This window comes from Mandrillus leucophaeus, unplaced genomic scaffold (genome assembly GCF_000951045.1).
Source record: "Mandrillus leucophaeus isolate KB7577 unplaced genomic scaffold, Mleu.le_1.0 Scaffold1, whole genome shotgun sequence".
Lineage (NCBI taxonomy): Eukaryota > Metazoa > Chordata > Mammalia > Primates > Cercopithecidae > Mandrillus > Mandrillus leucophaeus.
In genome coordinates, this window is record NW_012098097.1 from 15,678,506 (window position 1) to 15,692,963 (window position 14,458).

A 14,458-nucleotide genomic window follows, 5' to 3' on the forward strand; every position below is an offset into this window, starting at 1 on the left:
TCCATCTCAAAAACAAAAAAAAACACAAAAAACCTAGCAAGGTCGCTCTCCGTTCTCCCTGGAAGATCCTCATTCCCGAGGGGTCCTGCCTCATCCCCAGGGGAAGGGGAATTGTACAGTGCGGCCTTGCTGGGTTTCCCCAGTTAAACGGATGTTAGGCCAGATCCTGTGTGTCCAATCACATTTCTGCATGCCTGCTCATTCGTCAAACCTAAATATAAAAATAAAGATTTTCATGCCAGGCACAGTGGCTCACGCCTATAATCTCAGCACTTTGGGAGGCCCAGGCGGGCGGATCACTTGAGGTCAAGGGTTCGTGACCAGCCTGGCCAACATGTGAAACCCTGTCTCTACTAAAAATACTAAAATTAGCCCGGCGTAGTGGCACACACGTGTAATCCCAGCTACTTGGGAGGCTGAGGCAGGAGAATCGCTTGAACCTGGGAGGCGGAGGTTACAGTGAGCAAAGATTGTGCCACTACACTCCAGCCTGGATGACAGAGAGAGCCTCGATCTCAAAAATAAATAAAGGTTTTCCTGGGTCTTTATAGATGAAGGCTCCTGTGTCATGTAAAACTTTATTTACTTATTTTTTTTAGATGGAGCCTCAATCTGTCACCCAGGCTGGAGTGCAGTGGCGTGATCTTAGCTCACTGCAACCTCCACCGTCTGGGCTGAAGCGATTTTCCTGCCTCAGCCTCCCAAGTAGCTGGGATTACAGGCAGGCGCCAACACGCTGGGTTAATTTCTGTATTTTTAGTCAAGAAGGGGTTTCACCATGTTGCTCAGGCTGGTCTCTCTCAATCTTCTGGCCTCAAGCTATCTGCCCACCTTGGCTGCCTAACAAGGATTACAGGTGTGAGCCACTGTGCCCGGCTGTCATGTCAAACTAATGCATTTGTTATGCTTTTAGGTCAGGCATGGTGGCTCATGCCTGTAATCCCAGCATTTTGGGAGGCTGAGGCAGAAGGATCACTTGAGGCCAGAAGCTCAAGACCAGCCTGGGCAACACAGCAAGACCCCGTCTCTACCAAAAATACAAAAAATTAGCCTGTAATCCCAGCTATCCAGGAGGCTGAGGTGGGAGGACTGACCGAGCTTGGGAGTTTGAGGCTGTAGTGAGCTGTGATCCCACCACTGTGCTCTAGTCTCGGAGACAGAGTGAGAGCTTATCTCAAATAATTAAGTAAATTTGTTAATGCTTTTCTCTTGCTCACCTGTATTTTGTTAGAAGTGTTGGCTGTCACCCTTATGGGTGATAAAAGGTATATCTTTCCACCCCACAGTACTAACAGGACAGATACCTCAGGTGTCCAGTAGCTGCTTGGTGGTGGTAAGGGGCAGGGGGAGCAGTGCATGGAGATTCACGTGGTGTCTAAGAAGGTGGCATGAAGGCCAGGCACAGTGGCTCATGCCTGTAATCTCAGCACTTTGGGAGGCCGAGGCGGGTGATCACAAGGTCAGGAGTTCAAGACCAGCCTGGCCAAGATGGTGAAACCTCATCTCTACTAAAAATACAAAAATTAGCTGGGCGTGGTGGCGGGTGCCTGTAATCCCAGCTACTCAGGAGGCTGAGGCAGGAGAATTGCTTGAACCTGGGAGGCAGAGGTTACAGTGAGCCACCGAGATTGCACCACTGCACTCCAACCTGGGCGATACTCATCTCCAAAAAAAAAAGGTGGCATCCAACAGGGCACAGTCTGTGTACAGTTGAGAGCCCATGACACACTGGAAAGCAGAGACTGGAGCCTGAGCCACCCTGAAGCACGCCGTGCTGAGCTTTTCCCAGGCATCGCACACAGCCCTCCATGGGAATAAAGACCCCTTTCCCCACAAGCAAAGTACAGCAGGTTTGTGACATGGAGGAGGGTGGTGGGTGCGAAGCTCCTTCCATGATCGAAGGAGCCTAGGCTTCCAGCTGCAAAAACATTTGTAGAAAATTTCCACGTATTCTCAGGACTATAGGGTTTCTTATTCAATCGTTGTAGTCAAATGATGGTCCCCAAAAGGTATGTCCAAGTTATAACCCCTGGAACAAGCAAGGGTGACCTTGTTTGGAAGAGCATTTACAGATATAATGAGGAATCATCCTGGATTTCCAATGACAGATGTCCTTGTAAGAGGAGAGAACACAGAGGCACAGGAGAGAAGCTGCGTGAAGATGGGGGCGAAAACAGGCTCTGCAGGCCACAGCCCAGGCATGCCGAGGAGCACTGCAGCCGCTACACAGACAAGGCACAGATGCTCCCTCGGAGCCTCTGGAAGGAAACCACCCTGGTGAAAGCCTCCGGAACCACGAGAGCAAATTTCTGTTGTTTCAGCAGCCGCAGGACACTGACCCGTCAAATCAACACTCCCACATGCGGCCACAGCTGAGAACCAAAGTCAAGGCAGGCCGCTGCGGAACCGCAGGTGGCATGGCCACTTTCTGTGCTTCATCTGAGCCCCTCCTGGCACACCTGTGGGCATTTCAGGGCAATACCTGTTTACTGAACAAGTGAGAATGCTGGCTCTTGGTTCATTTTTTTTTTTTTTTTCCGAGACTGTTTCGCTCGTCAGCCAGGCTGGAGCGCAGTGGCGCGATCTAGGCTCACTGCAACCTCTGCCTCCTAGGTTTAAGCGATTCTCCTGCCTCAGCCTCCTGAGTAGCTGAGATTACAGGCAAAAGCCACCATGCCCAGCTAATTTTTTGTATCTTTAGTAGAGACAGAGTTTCACCATGTTGGCCAGGCTGGTCTCGAACCCCGGACCTCGTGATCTGCCTGCCTCGGCCTCCCAAAGTGCTGGGATTACAGGCGTGAGCCACCTCGCCCGGCCACAAGCTCATTTCTAACTTGAGGCCTGGCTCTTACGACCACACTCAGTTCACTGGCCTCATGCCGTCTGTGATGGACGTGGGGTCAGGGTGCCAGTGGCTCAGCAGGTTGAAGCTTGTGCTACAGCAAGAGGCCAGGTCTCAGTGGCACTGTGCATTCCATACGCCTCGGGGGCGGTCCAGCAAGTCTCTAGGAAGGAGGGCAGCCAACCCCAATAGCACCACTCCAGGACACAGAACACGTGGCCACGTGCAGGCCCTGCTCACCCAGTCTGGGGACAGGTTTTTATATTTTTATTTCTTATTTAAGACGGAGTTTCATCTTGTTGCCCAGACTGGAGTGCAATAGCGTGATCTCGGCTCACTGCAACCTCCGCCTCCCGGGTTCAAGGGATTCTCCTGCCTCAGCCTCCCAAGTAGGTGGGATTACAGGCATGCGCCACCATACCCGGCTAATCTTGTATTTTTAGTAGAGACGGTTTCTCCATGTTGGTCAGGCTGGTCTCGAACTCCTAACTTCAGATGATCAGCCGCCTTGGCCTACCAAAGTGCTGGGATTACAGGCATGAGCCACTATGCCTGGCCCCTGGAGACAGTTTTTTCAGAGGCCAGATGTCAACTTCCATCTCCGCATGCCTCAGTTTGCCCATCATTGCATCTCAGCACAGAGCCCCATCATGTAGAGTTACTTCGGGTTATTCTGCCCGTGAGAAGAAACTATTGGCAGCGAAGCCATACTGCCCGCTGCCACCTCTCCCCAGGGCAGATCAGCCGCGCCTCTGCCGTGCAGTCAACCGTTGGCTCTGTGGGTGGCCTGGAGCCAGGCCAGCACCTCTGCCAAGCCAGTGCCTTCACGGGCGCTGATTTCTGCCGTGGTGATGTTCTGCTTGGCACAAGCAATGATGTCTGGAAGCCTGATTAATGACTTCATCTCCTCCATGGCCATGTAACAGGGTAGGTCGCTGGAGTGAAAGAAGTGGCCCATCAGAGTAGTGGCTGCCACACACCTGCCCCGGACCCCCAGCTGCACCACCTCCCTACCCAGCCATGCTCCTGGCTGTAGTCCCCGGGAGCCCCTGCCCTGCTGCCTCTCAGCTCAGGGACGCGTACATTTTATTGAAGAGTATCAGCACCGATGCTTCTGCGAGCTGTTCTGAAGAAAGGAGACCTAAGAGCTGCACACAGGATGCGGAGAGCTGGGTGGGGTCAGAGGCGTCCATCATGAACTGGGGAAAAAGAAACAGATGGCAGCAATGCCCTGCTGCCAGACTTCCTCCCCTGGGCCTCACAGACCTGGCACTGGGAGAGCAAAACTGCATTTGTTTGTTTGTTTTATGAGACGGAGCACCATCTCGGCTCACTGAAACCTCCGCCTCCTGTGTTCAAGTGATTCTCCTGCCTCAGCCTCCCGAGTAGCTGGGACTACAGACACCCGCCACCACGCCCGGCTAATTTTTTGTACTTTTAGTAGAGACGGGGTTTCACTGTATTAGCCAGGATGGTCTCCATCTCCTGACCTCGTGATCCGCCCACCTCGGCCTCCCAAAGTGCTGGGATTATAGGAGTAAGCCACTGCGCCCAGCCCAAAACAGCTTTAAACAAAGCTTTGGGAACAGGCAGAAGCAGAGGGAATCGAGTTTTATGAGGATGATCTGGTGACACTCGTCTGTCCTCATGTGGCCATCAGTTCTCCATACTGGAATCTGGGGCACAGGCCTTGTTAAATTGGGACCAACCAGAGGCACCTATAACTCCAACATAAACACAGACGTACCAGGGAGCGACACAGAGGGTTAAGTCTGTTCTCTGCGGAGGAGCAGCCCTGCCCTCAGCAAGGCCTCTGCGAACTCCTACCCGGGCCCGGGAGCGCAAGCACCAGAAACCAGACGTGGTGCCCAGCAGGAAACAACACTACCGTAGGACCTGTTTCCATGACCAGTATAGTCACTAAATAACCCAAACCCCGTTCTACACACAGCAAGGTTGGGGACTGGACATCAGAAATGTAGACACAGGTCCCTAAAGAAAGCCCATATAGGATTACGACCTACCAGGAGAGAACGGCAGTTTCCATAGTAACTGGACCAGATGGGGCCCATGCACCCCCCCAGCTCCCGGATGGTGATCTTTCTCTGTGCCACGATGTCAGTAAGATTGGTGCCCACCTATAGGAAAAACCACGATGCAGACAATACAAGCGCTGTACCGTTGTGAAGTCCTGAAGAGCACCGTGCCCACACCTAACGCAGTGGCCTGAACCCCGCAGACCCATTCTCCAAGGGCTCAGTCCCTAAAGCAGTAACGGCGAGCAGGGACCGACGCCCATCAGTAGTTGCATTCGCTGTGGGGGTGACCAGCCACAGGAACCCGTTGCGAGGGGAGAGGAAGTGCCCGTGGAGGGCGGCAGGCCCCCGCATCCCGCGCCAGGTATCCTCAGCTCAGGCCTCCCCCATGCTCCCGAAGGCTGGCCTTAAGTCAAGACCTGACCCGCTGCGCCTCGGCGTGCACTTAGAGGAGCCCGGAGCTCTTCATCAAGCGCAGAGCGGACCCCACGCAACTCCACCCGCGGGAGCGGACACCTACCGTGGGCCGTGTTGGGGGCGGCTCCCCCAGGTCGCCCTTCCCATCCCGGGAGCTCACCTGTACAGAGCGGTCAAGGATCCGAGCAGTTAAGGGGTGAGTACCCGCCCCCGTCCGGTGACCCCCGCACCCCGGTCCCGTCCCCGCGCGGAAGGATATCCTGCAGCCGTTTCACCAGCAGCGTCTTCCCGACGCCCGTGGCCCCCAGCAGGAGACACATTCCGTGCTTCGCTCCACCCGGCACCCGTAGCTCGGCCCGCGGAGCTAGGCCCGCCCACCGCCCACTCTCATTGGATAGTTCTCACCCCCGGACTACTCATTGGTTCTTAGGGATCAGGTTCCAAGGGTGAACCCAATTAGCGGGCAGCGTTAGCGGGAGAGCGGAAGACTCCGCCTCCTCGCGGCTCTAGGAACGGCGCGGTGACGTGCGCGTGCGCGCACTGGAGGGAAAAGGCGGAAGCGGAAGTCGGGGGGCGCGCCAGCTGGGATCAGGGGAGCGCCCGCGGCGACGGGTCTGTGCTGGAGGTCGCCATGGGGCGAGGTAGCGGCACCTTCGAGCGTCTTCTAGGTAACGCATCCCCACCCGACGGCCCGACCATTGTCAGCCCGTAGCCCCCGCCCGGCGCTGAGTCAGCGCGGCCCCGAGGGCCCGAGGGGCGCGGACCGGCCGCCCTACCCGCCTGTCCCCGGCCCACTGTCCTCCTGGGCGCGGAGAGGCCGATCGTGGACCCTCGGCGCAACCGTGGGGTCTGCGTCCGTCGGGCGTTGGCAAACCTGGGCTCTGTGAGGGTCCGCGCAGGGCGCCGGGGGCGCTCGGCGTTCTCGCTCCTTTGCGGGCCCGAACATTTGGCCGATTTCCCCTTGACCGACGAGCACCCGGCCGAGTGGGCCACAAGGCCTGAGTCGTGAAAGTGGGTGACTCAGTCGGATGTTAGGCTCGCACTTGGGCTTCTGACCCAAAACATTGGGTCTCGAATGGTAGAGCCAGCAGTGTCCTCTCTGGGACCTTCGAGCTCTCTTGGGGCCTACAAGTCCCAGACCCACCTTTTGTTCCCACACTGGCTTCGGGAAGCGCCTAATGGTTTAGGAAGGCGTTTTCTCACGTTTTTGGAGGTGAAAGCTAATCCTATCTGAGCCTCCTGGAGTTGACACGTTTTGGGAGGGAAAAGGAATGTTGATGTGCACGTGCCCTGTAGGGAAAATGAGTCTTGTGTTTCAGGGTAGGCGCTTGGGTGCTCGGATGGGCTGCCCCAAGCCTGCCTTTTTTTAAGTATGGTTTTCAAGGAGACTTCAAATGAGACACCTTCCTTGCCCAGGGAACCTGCAAGCAGACTGAGTATCTCAGCCACACAGGTAGTTCAGTGCTTCAGGGATAAATCCAGAGGTTAACTACTGAATCAGTATAGAAAGTGGACGTGGCTTGGTTTGTTAGATCGTTTCTGTATCCGGGGAAGGCGGTGTGGGCAGAGCTGGAGCTGCTCCTCAGAGGGACCAGTTGTTGGAGACAGCAGTGACGTGGTATGATGACAGATATTAGCTGGCTAGTCTTCCTTGGAGCGCCGTTCTGCCCTTATTCCCAAAGCACTTGGAGCGAGGGGCCTGGAGTCTACACTGCAGGCTTCTCTAGCTCTTGCCCAAGCTAAGATCCCATTGAAATGGGGAGCATCTGGGCAAATGGCGACTCCAAGGGACGGGTGATAGAGTTCTTTGTTGAGAAGCAGCTGAGCCTGATGTTTAAGAGTGAATCAGTCTCTGTCTCTGGTGAGCTGTGTGACTCACGGCGGTGCCCTCGCCTCTCTGCTGAGTGTCTTTACCTCGCTCACAGGTTGTGGGAGGGCTTGGACCAGCACCTGGTGTGCTGTTCTCACGCTGTTTGCTGTTTCCTCGAGAGCGATGGCACTTCCCTTCCCATCAGCGTGCTCAGGAGGATTCTCTCGTGGTTTTTCATGTGGTCCAAATGTCTAAAGGGGAAGTAGGGAGTCCAGCAGGATGACCCCCCCTCTCATGGCATTTTCTCACTCAGACAAGGCGACCAGCCAGCTCCTGCTAGAGACGGATTGGGAGTCCATTCTGCAGATCTGCGACCTGATCCGCCAAGGGGACACGCAGTGAGTTCGCGGGGCCTGTGTCGTGAAGCAGGGGAGCGGCCGTGCACTAAGCTGGGCTTGCTTGGTTCCCGTTGATTCTCCACAACGTAGCTGACCATGTTAGGTTGTTTTGTAGAGAACTGCATGGTCTACGTGCTAGGATTTTTTGACATCTTGGACAATTAAGGGGTTTTCTCTGCACAGCTTGCAGATGACCTGGTTATGTTTGTATTTGCTTCGGGGTTCTCAGACTTAAGACGGTAGACAGACTTTTTTTTTTTTTGAGACAGGGCCTTGCTTTGTCATCCAGGCTGAAGTGCAGTGGCATGATCTCAGCTCACTGCAGCCCCTGTCTCCCAAGCTCAAGCGATCCTCCCACCTCAGCCTCCCGAGTAGATGGGACTACAGGCGTTCACCATCACGCCTGGCTAATTTTTTGTATTTTGGTAGAGATGGGTTTTTGCCATAATGCACAGGCTGGTCTCAGACTCTTAGGCTCAAGCAGTCCTGCTGCCTTGGCCTCCCAAAGCACTGGGATTACAGGCGTGAGCCGCTGCACCTGACAGCAGATGAACTTTTCTCATCTTGGTTGCTGAGACTATTTTTTTCCCCTTTCTCTCTGCTTTTACCAACATCATTTCCCTTTCAGAGCAAAATATGCTGTGAATTCCATCAAGAAGAAAGTCAATGACAAGAACCCACACGTGGCCTTGTATGCCCTGGAGGTAAGTAGACTGCCTTGCCTCAGTGGCCCCCAGGGTCCCCACCCCTCACCCCTGACCCCCCACTAGTCAGGACAGCATGAGAAGAGTTTGTCCTGTGGCCTTGCCCACCTCCCTGGGCATACATCAAGCAGGAGAGTTACCACTCATCCTTGAGTGCCTGTGTGAACAGTGCCACCTAGGAGGGGTCACGCTGAGGGACAGATGGGAGATGGGGGAGGGAGTGAGCACCACTTTTTCAGCCGGTCCTGCGTGAGTAAACACTAAACACCAGAAGGCGGATCTTGTCGCTGTGCTTGGCAGTGAGACTTGCATCACAGGGAGCGGTGCCGTGCAGGCCACTGAGTCTCAGATGCTGCTGCTTGGGGTTCCCCACCGGCCCAGTGGCCTCTCGGGCCTGTTGAAGGGCTCTGCTGTCCCACCAGGTTCCCCACCGGCCTAGTGGCCTGATGGGCCTGTTGAAGGGCTCTGCTGTCCCACCAGGTTCCCCACCGGCCGAGTGGCCTGATGGGCCTGTTGAAGGGCTCTGCTGTCCCACAGGGAGGTGGGTCCGTCGAGGAGGACGAGGGGCCCCTGCCCTGATCACTGGCCCCACCCTTCCCTTCCTGGGCATCTGCAGGTCATGGAGTCTGTGGTGAAGAACTGTGGCCAGACAGTTCATGACGAGGTGGCCAACAAGCAGACCATGGAGGAGCTGAAGGACCTGCTGAAGGTGGGTGAGATGGGGGCAAGTGGGTGATCACCCAGGCTGGCACCTTTGCTTCTCCGGGTGTTACCGGGCACCGATGACAGAACAGCACCAGGTGTGGCGGAAAATGTGCAGGTGCGGATCGGTGGTCCCTGCACTGCACAAGCTCGCACTCACAACTGGGAGGCCAGGGTTTAGCAGGAGCCGGCCTGGGGTGCTGTGTCTGGAGCACCGAGGTGACAGCAACCCTGGGGCCTGGGGGAAGCTTCCGGGAGGCAGGGCTGGGGCACCTGCTGTCCTCAGGAAGGTGAGTAGATGCTGCTGGGTGGGCAGGGCAGTCGCTGGCTATCCTGTGTGAGTGGCTGTGGTCTGGAGGGCAGGCTGGCCACATCCCACAGGCCAGCCTGGGAGGGCTCTGAGTGGCGGCTTGTAAGATCGGATGTGTCTGGCGGGGGTAGGAGCTGTTTTGGAGAGTGGGGGCTTCATGCTTTCCTGGGCGGAGGAGGAAAAGCCCTCCAGATCCCCAGGAGATTGTGCCGGGGACACTTGCAGGGATTGTGATGTGGACTGTGATGCAGCGGGGGTGCTGCCGCCGGTGTCAGGGAGAAAGGGTGTCCCGTGTGGTGATTGTGATGTGGACTGTGATGCAGCGGGGGTGCTGCCGCCGGTGTCAGGGAGAAAGGGTGTCCCGTGTGGTGATTGTGATGTGGACTGTGATGCAGCGGGGGTGCTGCCGCCGGTGTCAGGGAGAAAGGGTGTCCCGTGTGGTCAGGCTGATCCCCCTCTGTCCCGACCTGTGGGCCGGGCCTGTGTCTCATAGGGGACTCCCTGGACCCACACAGCTGAGAACCTGCCCGGGGATCCCAGTGAACAGCCAGGCCTCCCAAAGCCCTCACTGGCCACCTTGGCTGGCTTCCTGTCCCGTCCTGTCCTGGCTGAGAGGCAGAAGGTGCCAGAGTCCGGCCCTGCCTGACCCTGGTGCCCCCGAGCTCCTTCAGTCAGGCTGCAGATCCTGAGCTGGTTCACCTCTCTATGGGGTGGGGCAGAGCTGTGGAGGGAGGGCGCCACTGAGGATGCCGAGAGGTTCTGGAAAGGAGCTCAGGCCGCGGTGCAGGTGCCCCAGAGCTTCCTTGAAGAAGCCTCTGATCGCACGCTATTCTGCACGTCACACTGGGACGGCGTCCTTGAGAGGGCCTTAGGTGCAAGGCCACGGTGCGCTTTGACCTGGGGGAAGGGTGGCTGCAGGGGGCTCGGAGCCCGCTCTGAACTTGGGGGCTTTTCTGGAGCAGTTGCCCCCTGGCGTCTCCCCGGCTGTGACTGGAAGGAGGGGCATAGCCGGAGTCCTGCAGTGCCCCTGTGTTCTCAGCCCCAGCACCATGCTGCCACCATCAGGCCTGCTGGGCCCTGCCTGTTGGAGCCTGACGGGAACCGGGGATCCTGGGCTGGGCGGGTCCCGCGGGGAAAGGGAGAGACAGATGGTCAGGAGCACAGAGACGCGGTATTGTTTGACTCCAGTGAGCCTCCTGGTTTTTGGCAGTGGTTAGAGAAGAGCCGTAGTCTTGAGCAAGTAGAAGCAGGCATGAGGTTTGAAGTCAGGGTCTGGGAACAGGTTGGTGCATGGCCCCCACGCCCCGCTCGGGGGGCCCTCCCTGGCCTCTGTGTCAGCCCCGTCTCCTCAGAGGCTGAGGTCTGCCAGCTGCTTCCTCAGACCGAGGCCTCTGGCGCCTGGAGTCTCCTGCGACCCTCACCCCCTCTTCCCTGCCTGCAGAGACAAGTGGAGGTAAACGTCCGTAACAAGATCCTGTACCTGATCCAGGCCTGGGCGCATGCCTTCCGGAATGAGCCTAAGTACAAGGTGGTCCAGGACACCTACCAGATCATGAAGGTGGAGGGTGAGTCAGGACCGAGGTTGGGACCAGGCCAAGGCTTGGAACTGTTGGACAGTCAGGCCCAACGGGCGCAGTGGCGAGGAGCCTGGGAAGATGGGCTGCTCCCCGTGGTGGGAGGGAGGAGGGCTGTGGTCTGGAGCCAGGGAAGAAAGACCGTGTGTGTGAGGGCGGGCTCAGACCGGCTCCTGCCTTTCTGGACCTATGACCCACGGGCAGAGGCAGGCAGTGATGTTAGACAGCACGCAGGTGGAAAGGCAGCGGACAGTCTGTTTCAGAGGGGCAGGACTCCTGGGGCCGGGTTGGCTGTGCTGTCACGGAAGGCCTCTGGAAGAGCTGTCCCGAGTGTCGAGACTGGAACAGAAGTCAGAGCTGGCATGAGCGGGCAGACAGCACGCGTGGGCGGACACTCAGGGTTGAGGCCCCGGGGCAGAAAGGTGGCCAGGTGCCCGGAGGAGAGCGCGGCCGGGCCTGCACAGCGACGGGCTCCGGGCTGTGGGCTGGAGCTCAGCGTTGCTCTCGGCGCAGCAGGAGGCCTCTGGTGATTTTGTCTCAGCTGTGGCGGCCAAGGTGTGTTTCTCGGGGGTCCCTCGGGGCTGTTGTGGCCGCGGAGAACCAGGGATTGTGCAGAGAGAGGTGGGGGTTTCAGGATGCATTTGGAGGTCTTGGCTGGTGCTCGGGGCCCGCTCAGTGAGAGAGAGGTGGGCATGGCTGCTCCCATCCGTGCCGGCCCTGTGTGGCCCTGAGCTCTGCTGAAGACGAGGCCGGGAGTGTGGGGAATGGGGCGGGCTCCAGGGCTGGTGTGTCCCCTTTGCAGGAGTTGGACACTTGCCCTGTGGCTGCAGGGTGGGCAGGACCAGTGTGGACAACGCAGGGGGCGCTGCACGAGCTGTCTTGGGCTCTCAACTTTGGGGTAGTGGACGCTGGTGGTCTGTGCTCACGTCTTCTTCCTGGGGTGGGAGCTTTCCTGGATTTTCTCTGGGGTCTTGTGTCTCAAGAATAGCTCGAGGCCGGTCGGGCGTGGTGGTTCACGCCTGTAATCCCAGAACTTTGGGAGGCAGAGGCGGGCGGATCACTTGAGGTCAGGAGATCGAGACCAGCCTGGCCAACATGGTGAAACGCCGTCTCTACTAAAAATACAAAAATTAACCAGGCGTGGTGGTGGGCACCTGTAGTCCCAGCTACTCAGGAGGCTGAGGCAGGAGAATTTCTTTTTTTTTTTTTCCGAGACGGAGTCTCGCTCTGTCACCCAGGCTGGAGTGCAGTGGCATGATCTTGGCTCACTGCAAGCTCCGCCTCCCGGGTTCACACCATTCTTGACAGGAGAATTTCTTGAACCCAGGAAGCGGAACTTGCAGTGAGCCGAGATCGCGCCACTGCTCTCCAGCCTGGGCGACAGAGCGAGACTTTGTCTCAGAAAAAGAAGAATAGCTCGAGGCCTTGTCCTCAGGAACAGTGGGAGCCCTGGCCAGAGAGCAGAGGGTAAGGGAGCCACTCAGCAGGCGGGGCCGCGCAGGGGTCTGATGCCCTGATGGGGTGGGAGCGGTGTCTCAGGACGGGGCAGCAGGGCCTGGCTCTCGTGTGCCGCCACAGCAAGGACGGAGGCTCCGTGGAGACACCAGCCTTGCGGGCAGGAGGCTGTCTCGGTGCCCCCAGACGCCCTCACTTGGGTGCACAGTCACTGCTATGTCACAGCTGCCAGGAGTGAGGAAGGGGCTTCGGGAGGTCTTGCAGGCCAGGCAGGTGCGGACGGTGACTATGCCTCCTCTCTCTAGGACACGTCTTCCCGGAATTCAAAGAGAGCGATGCCATGTTTGCTGCCGAGAGAGTGAGTGTGGGCGGCCGCCGGAGGTCCTGGAGTTGGGCTGCTCAGGAAGTGTGAATTGGGGAGCGTTGGGAGTCCGGCTTGCTTGGACCCGGGTTGGTGGCTGAGCTCCCGTCTGTCTAGGAGCTGAGGATGCCTGTGTGTCCTGGGCCGAGGCGTAGCAGCCGTCTCTGGAGGGCGAGGTGGAGACTTGGCTCGAGGGCCTTTAGAGTGGCTGGGGGGCTCAGGAAAGAAAAACAAGCACCTTTGATGAGGAAGTCCCTTCCTCAGGCCTCAGCAGCTTCACCCCAGGCCACGCCTCCGGGAAGGGTGGCCTGGGGCATTGCTCTCGCTCGTGCTAGGATCCTCTCTGGGTCCGTTCCCTTCTTTGGGGCAGGGGACTCTGTGCCTCTGGAGCTGGTGGGGAGGGGAGCGTGTGGTCCTGACTGCCTCCCCTCCTCAGGCTCCGGACTGGGTGGACGCTGAGGAATGCCACCGCTGCAGGGTGCAGTTCGGGGTGATGACCCGTAAGGTGAGTTCCCACCTGGGGGGCTCTGTCTACAGCCCCGGCCAGACACCAGGTCCCCTGCCGTGTGCAAGGCCACCGTCCCGGCTGGGCCTTTCCTTCCTGGTGGGTGGTTCAGGAGGTGAGTGCAGCTCGCATGGGTGGCAGTGGGGCGTCAGGAGGGGACAGTGAGGCCCACATGAGGGCCTGATGCCGCTGCCTGGGCCGGGCCCAGCCTCACTCTGGAATTATAATGTCTTAAAACAAGGACTACAGGCCTTGCCACAGTCACTCTCCTGCTTGCCAGGGCCATATGGTCCCCTTCTCTGTGTGGCGTAGCCCATCTGGATTCTGACCCCTCGAGCCATCTTCACACCAAAGCCCCCTCCAGGATGGCATGCGGGAATGCTTGGGGTTTGGGGTGTCAGCAGCTTCCAGCACCCACTGCACTCACAAAAGCTCTTGTTTTGTCAGCATAATTGATATATATTTTGTTTTTGTTTTTCTTTTTAACTTATATTTCCCCAAAACGGTGGCTGGTGTTGAGATTCCTGGGAGCATGTCCAGGTTCCTTGGCCTTAGTGTCCTCCCAGGCATTGTTCTGCTTGTCCCCTGCCTTCCCCCACCTGTGAGGCTCAGCTTCAGCGTTGTACGGAGCGGTTCTGGGCCGGGTGGCACATCAGGGTCCCCAGTGCCTGTGACCAGCCCCCCGTCTTGCAGCACCACTGCCGGGCGTGTGGCCAGATCTTCTGTGGAAAGTGTTCCTCCAAGTACTCCACCATCCCCAAGTTCGGCATCGAGAAAGAGGTGCGCGTGTGTGAGCCCTGCTACGAGCAGCTGAACAGGTGAGTCCCCGCCCCCGCTTGGGCTGCAGGCAGGGCAGGATCTCCAGGCTGGCCTTTCTGTCCCTCTTGGCCATGGTGCCTGAGGCCTGCAGACCCCAGAGGGCTCTCACAGCACAGCAGCTGGAAGGTCAAGGGAAACCCAGGGCGGCCGCATGCCCTCGGATCCTGCCCCACACTAGGGCAGGTGGGTGTGCGAGACTGGGCGCTGCGGCTCCAGGGACCAAGGCTGCCCCGACAGACCTGTTGCTTGGGTTCGGGTTTGGATTCGTTTGCATTTCAACGTTTGGAATAAAACTTACAGAAAAGTTGCAAGAGTAGCACAGAGAAACTGGGGCCGTGGCCGGTGTCTCAGCAGTCGGTGTTTTGCCGCAGAGTTTGCTCTGCCTCCCCTCTCCTGCGTGTGCGCGTGTTCACACAGGTTTTTTGTTTTTTTGTTTTTTTGTTTTTTTTTTGAGACGGAGTCTCGCTCTGTCACCCAGGCTGGAGTGCAGTGGCGCAATCTGGGCTCACTGCAAGCTCCGCCTCC

General features: G+C 57.9%; 2 protein-coding genes across 3 annotated transcripts in view; one reads left to right on the forward strand and one right to left on the reverse strand.

Moving 5' to 3' along the window:
* Positions 1 to 5,660, reverse strand: part of ARL16 (ADP-ribosylation factor-like 16) — a 12,023-nt gene extending 6,363 nt beyond the window's left edge. The window contains exons 1-5 of one of the 2 annotated variants that reach the window (XR_001007612.1): positions 5,555 to 5,660; positions 5,399 to 5,457; positions 4,867 to 4,980; positions 3,926 to 4,041; positions 3,347 to 3,777 (exon numbers count right to left, since the gene is read on the reverse strand). Coding sequence is in view for 1 of the 2 variants with exons in the window: in XM_011994365.1 (XP_011849755.1) it covers positions 3,606 to 3,777; positions 3,926 to 4,041; positions 4,867 to 4,980; positions 5,399 to 5,457; positions 5,555 to 5,615 (522 nt within the window). In the remaining variant the exon portion in view is untranslated. Of the gene's footprint in view, positions 1 to 3,082; positions 3,778 to 3,925; positions 4,042 to 4,866; positions 4,981 to 5,398; positions 5,458 to 5,554 lie in introns of those variants that run through there. The other variant, XM_011994365.1, reaches the window with a different exon arrangement.
* A 137-nt stretch (positions 5,661 to 5,797) lies between these two features.
* The window catches only part of HGS (hepatocyte growth factor-regulated tyrosine kinase substrate), an 18,999-nt gene continuing 10,338 nt past the window's right edge, over positions 5,798 to 14,458 (forward strand). Inside the window, exons 1-8 of the mRNA XM_011994267.1 lie at positions 5,798 to 5,963; positions 7,419 to 7,503; positions 8,132 to 8,207; positions 8,824 to 8,916; positions 10,661 to 10,784; positions 12,554 to 12,606; positions 13,046 to 13,114; positions 13,808 to 13,932. Coding sequence (XP_011849657.1) covers positions 5,927 to 5,963; positions 7,419 to 7,503; positions 8,132 to 8,207; positions 8,824 to 8,916; positions 10,661 to 10,784; positions 12,554 to 12,606; positions 13,046 to 13,114; positions 13,808 to 13,932 — 662 coding nt within the window. The 5' untranslated portion in view covers positions 5,798 to 5,926. The remainder of the gene's footprint in view (positions 5,964 to 7,418; positions 7,504 to 8,131; positions 8,208 to 8,823; positions 8,917 to 10,660; positions 10,785 to 12,553; positions 12,607 to 13,045; positions 13,115 to 13,807; positions 13,933 to 14,458) is intronic.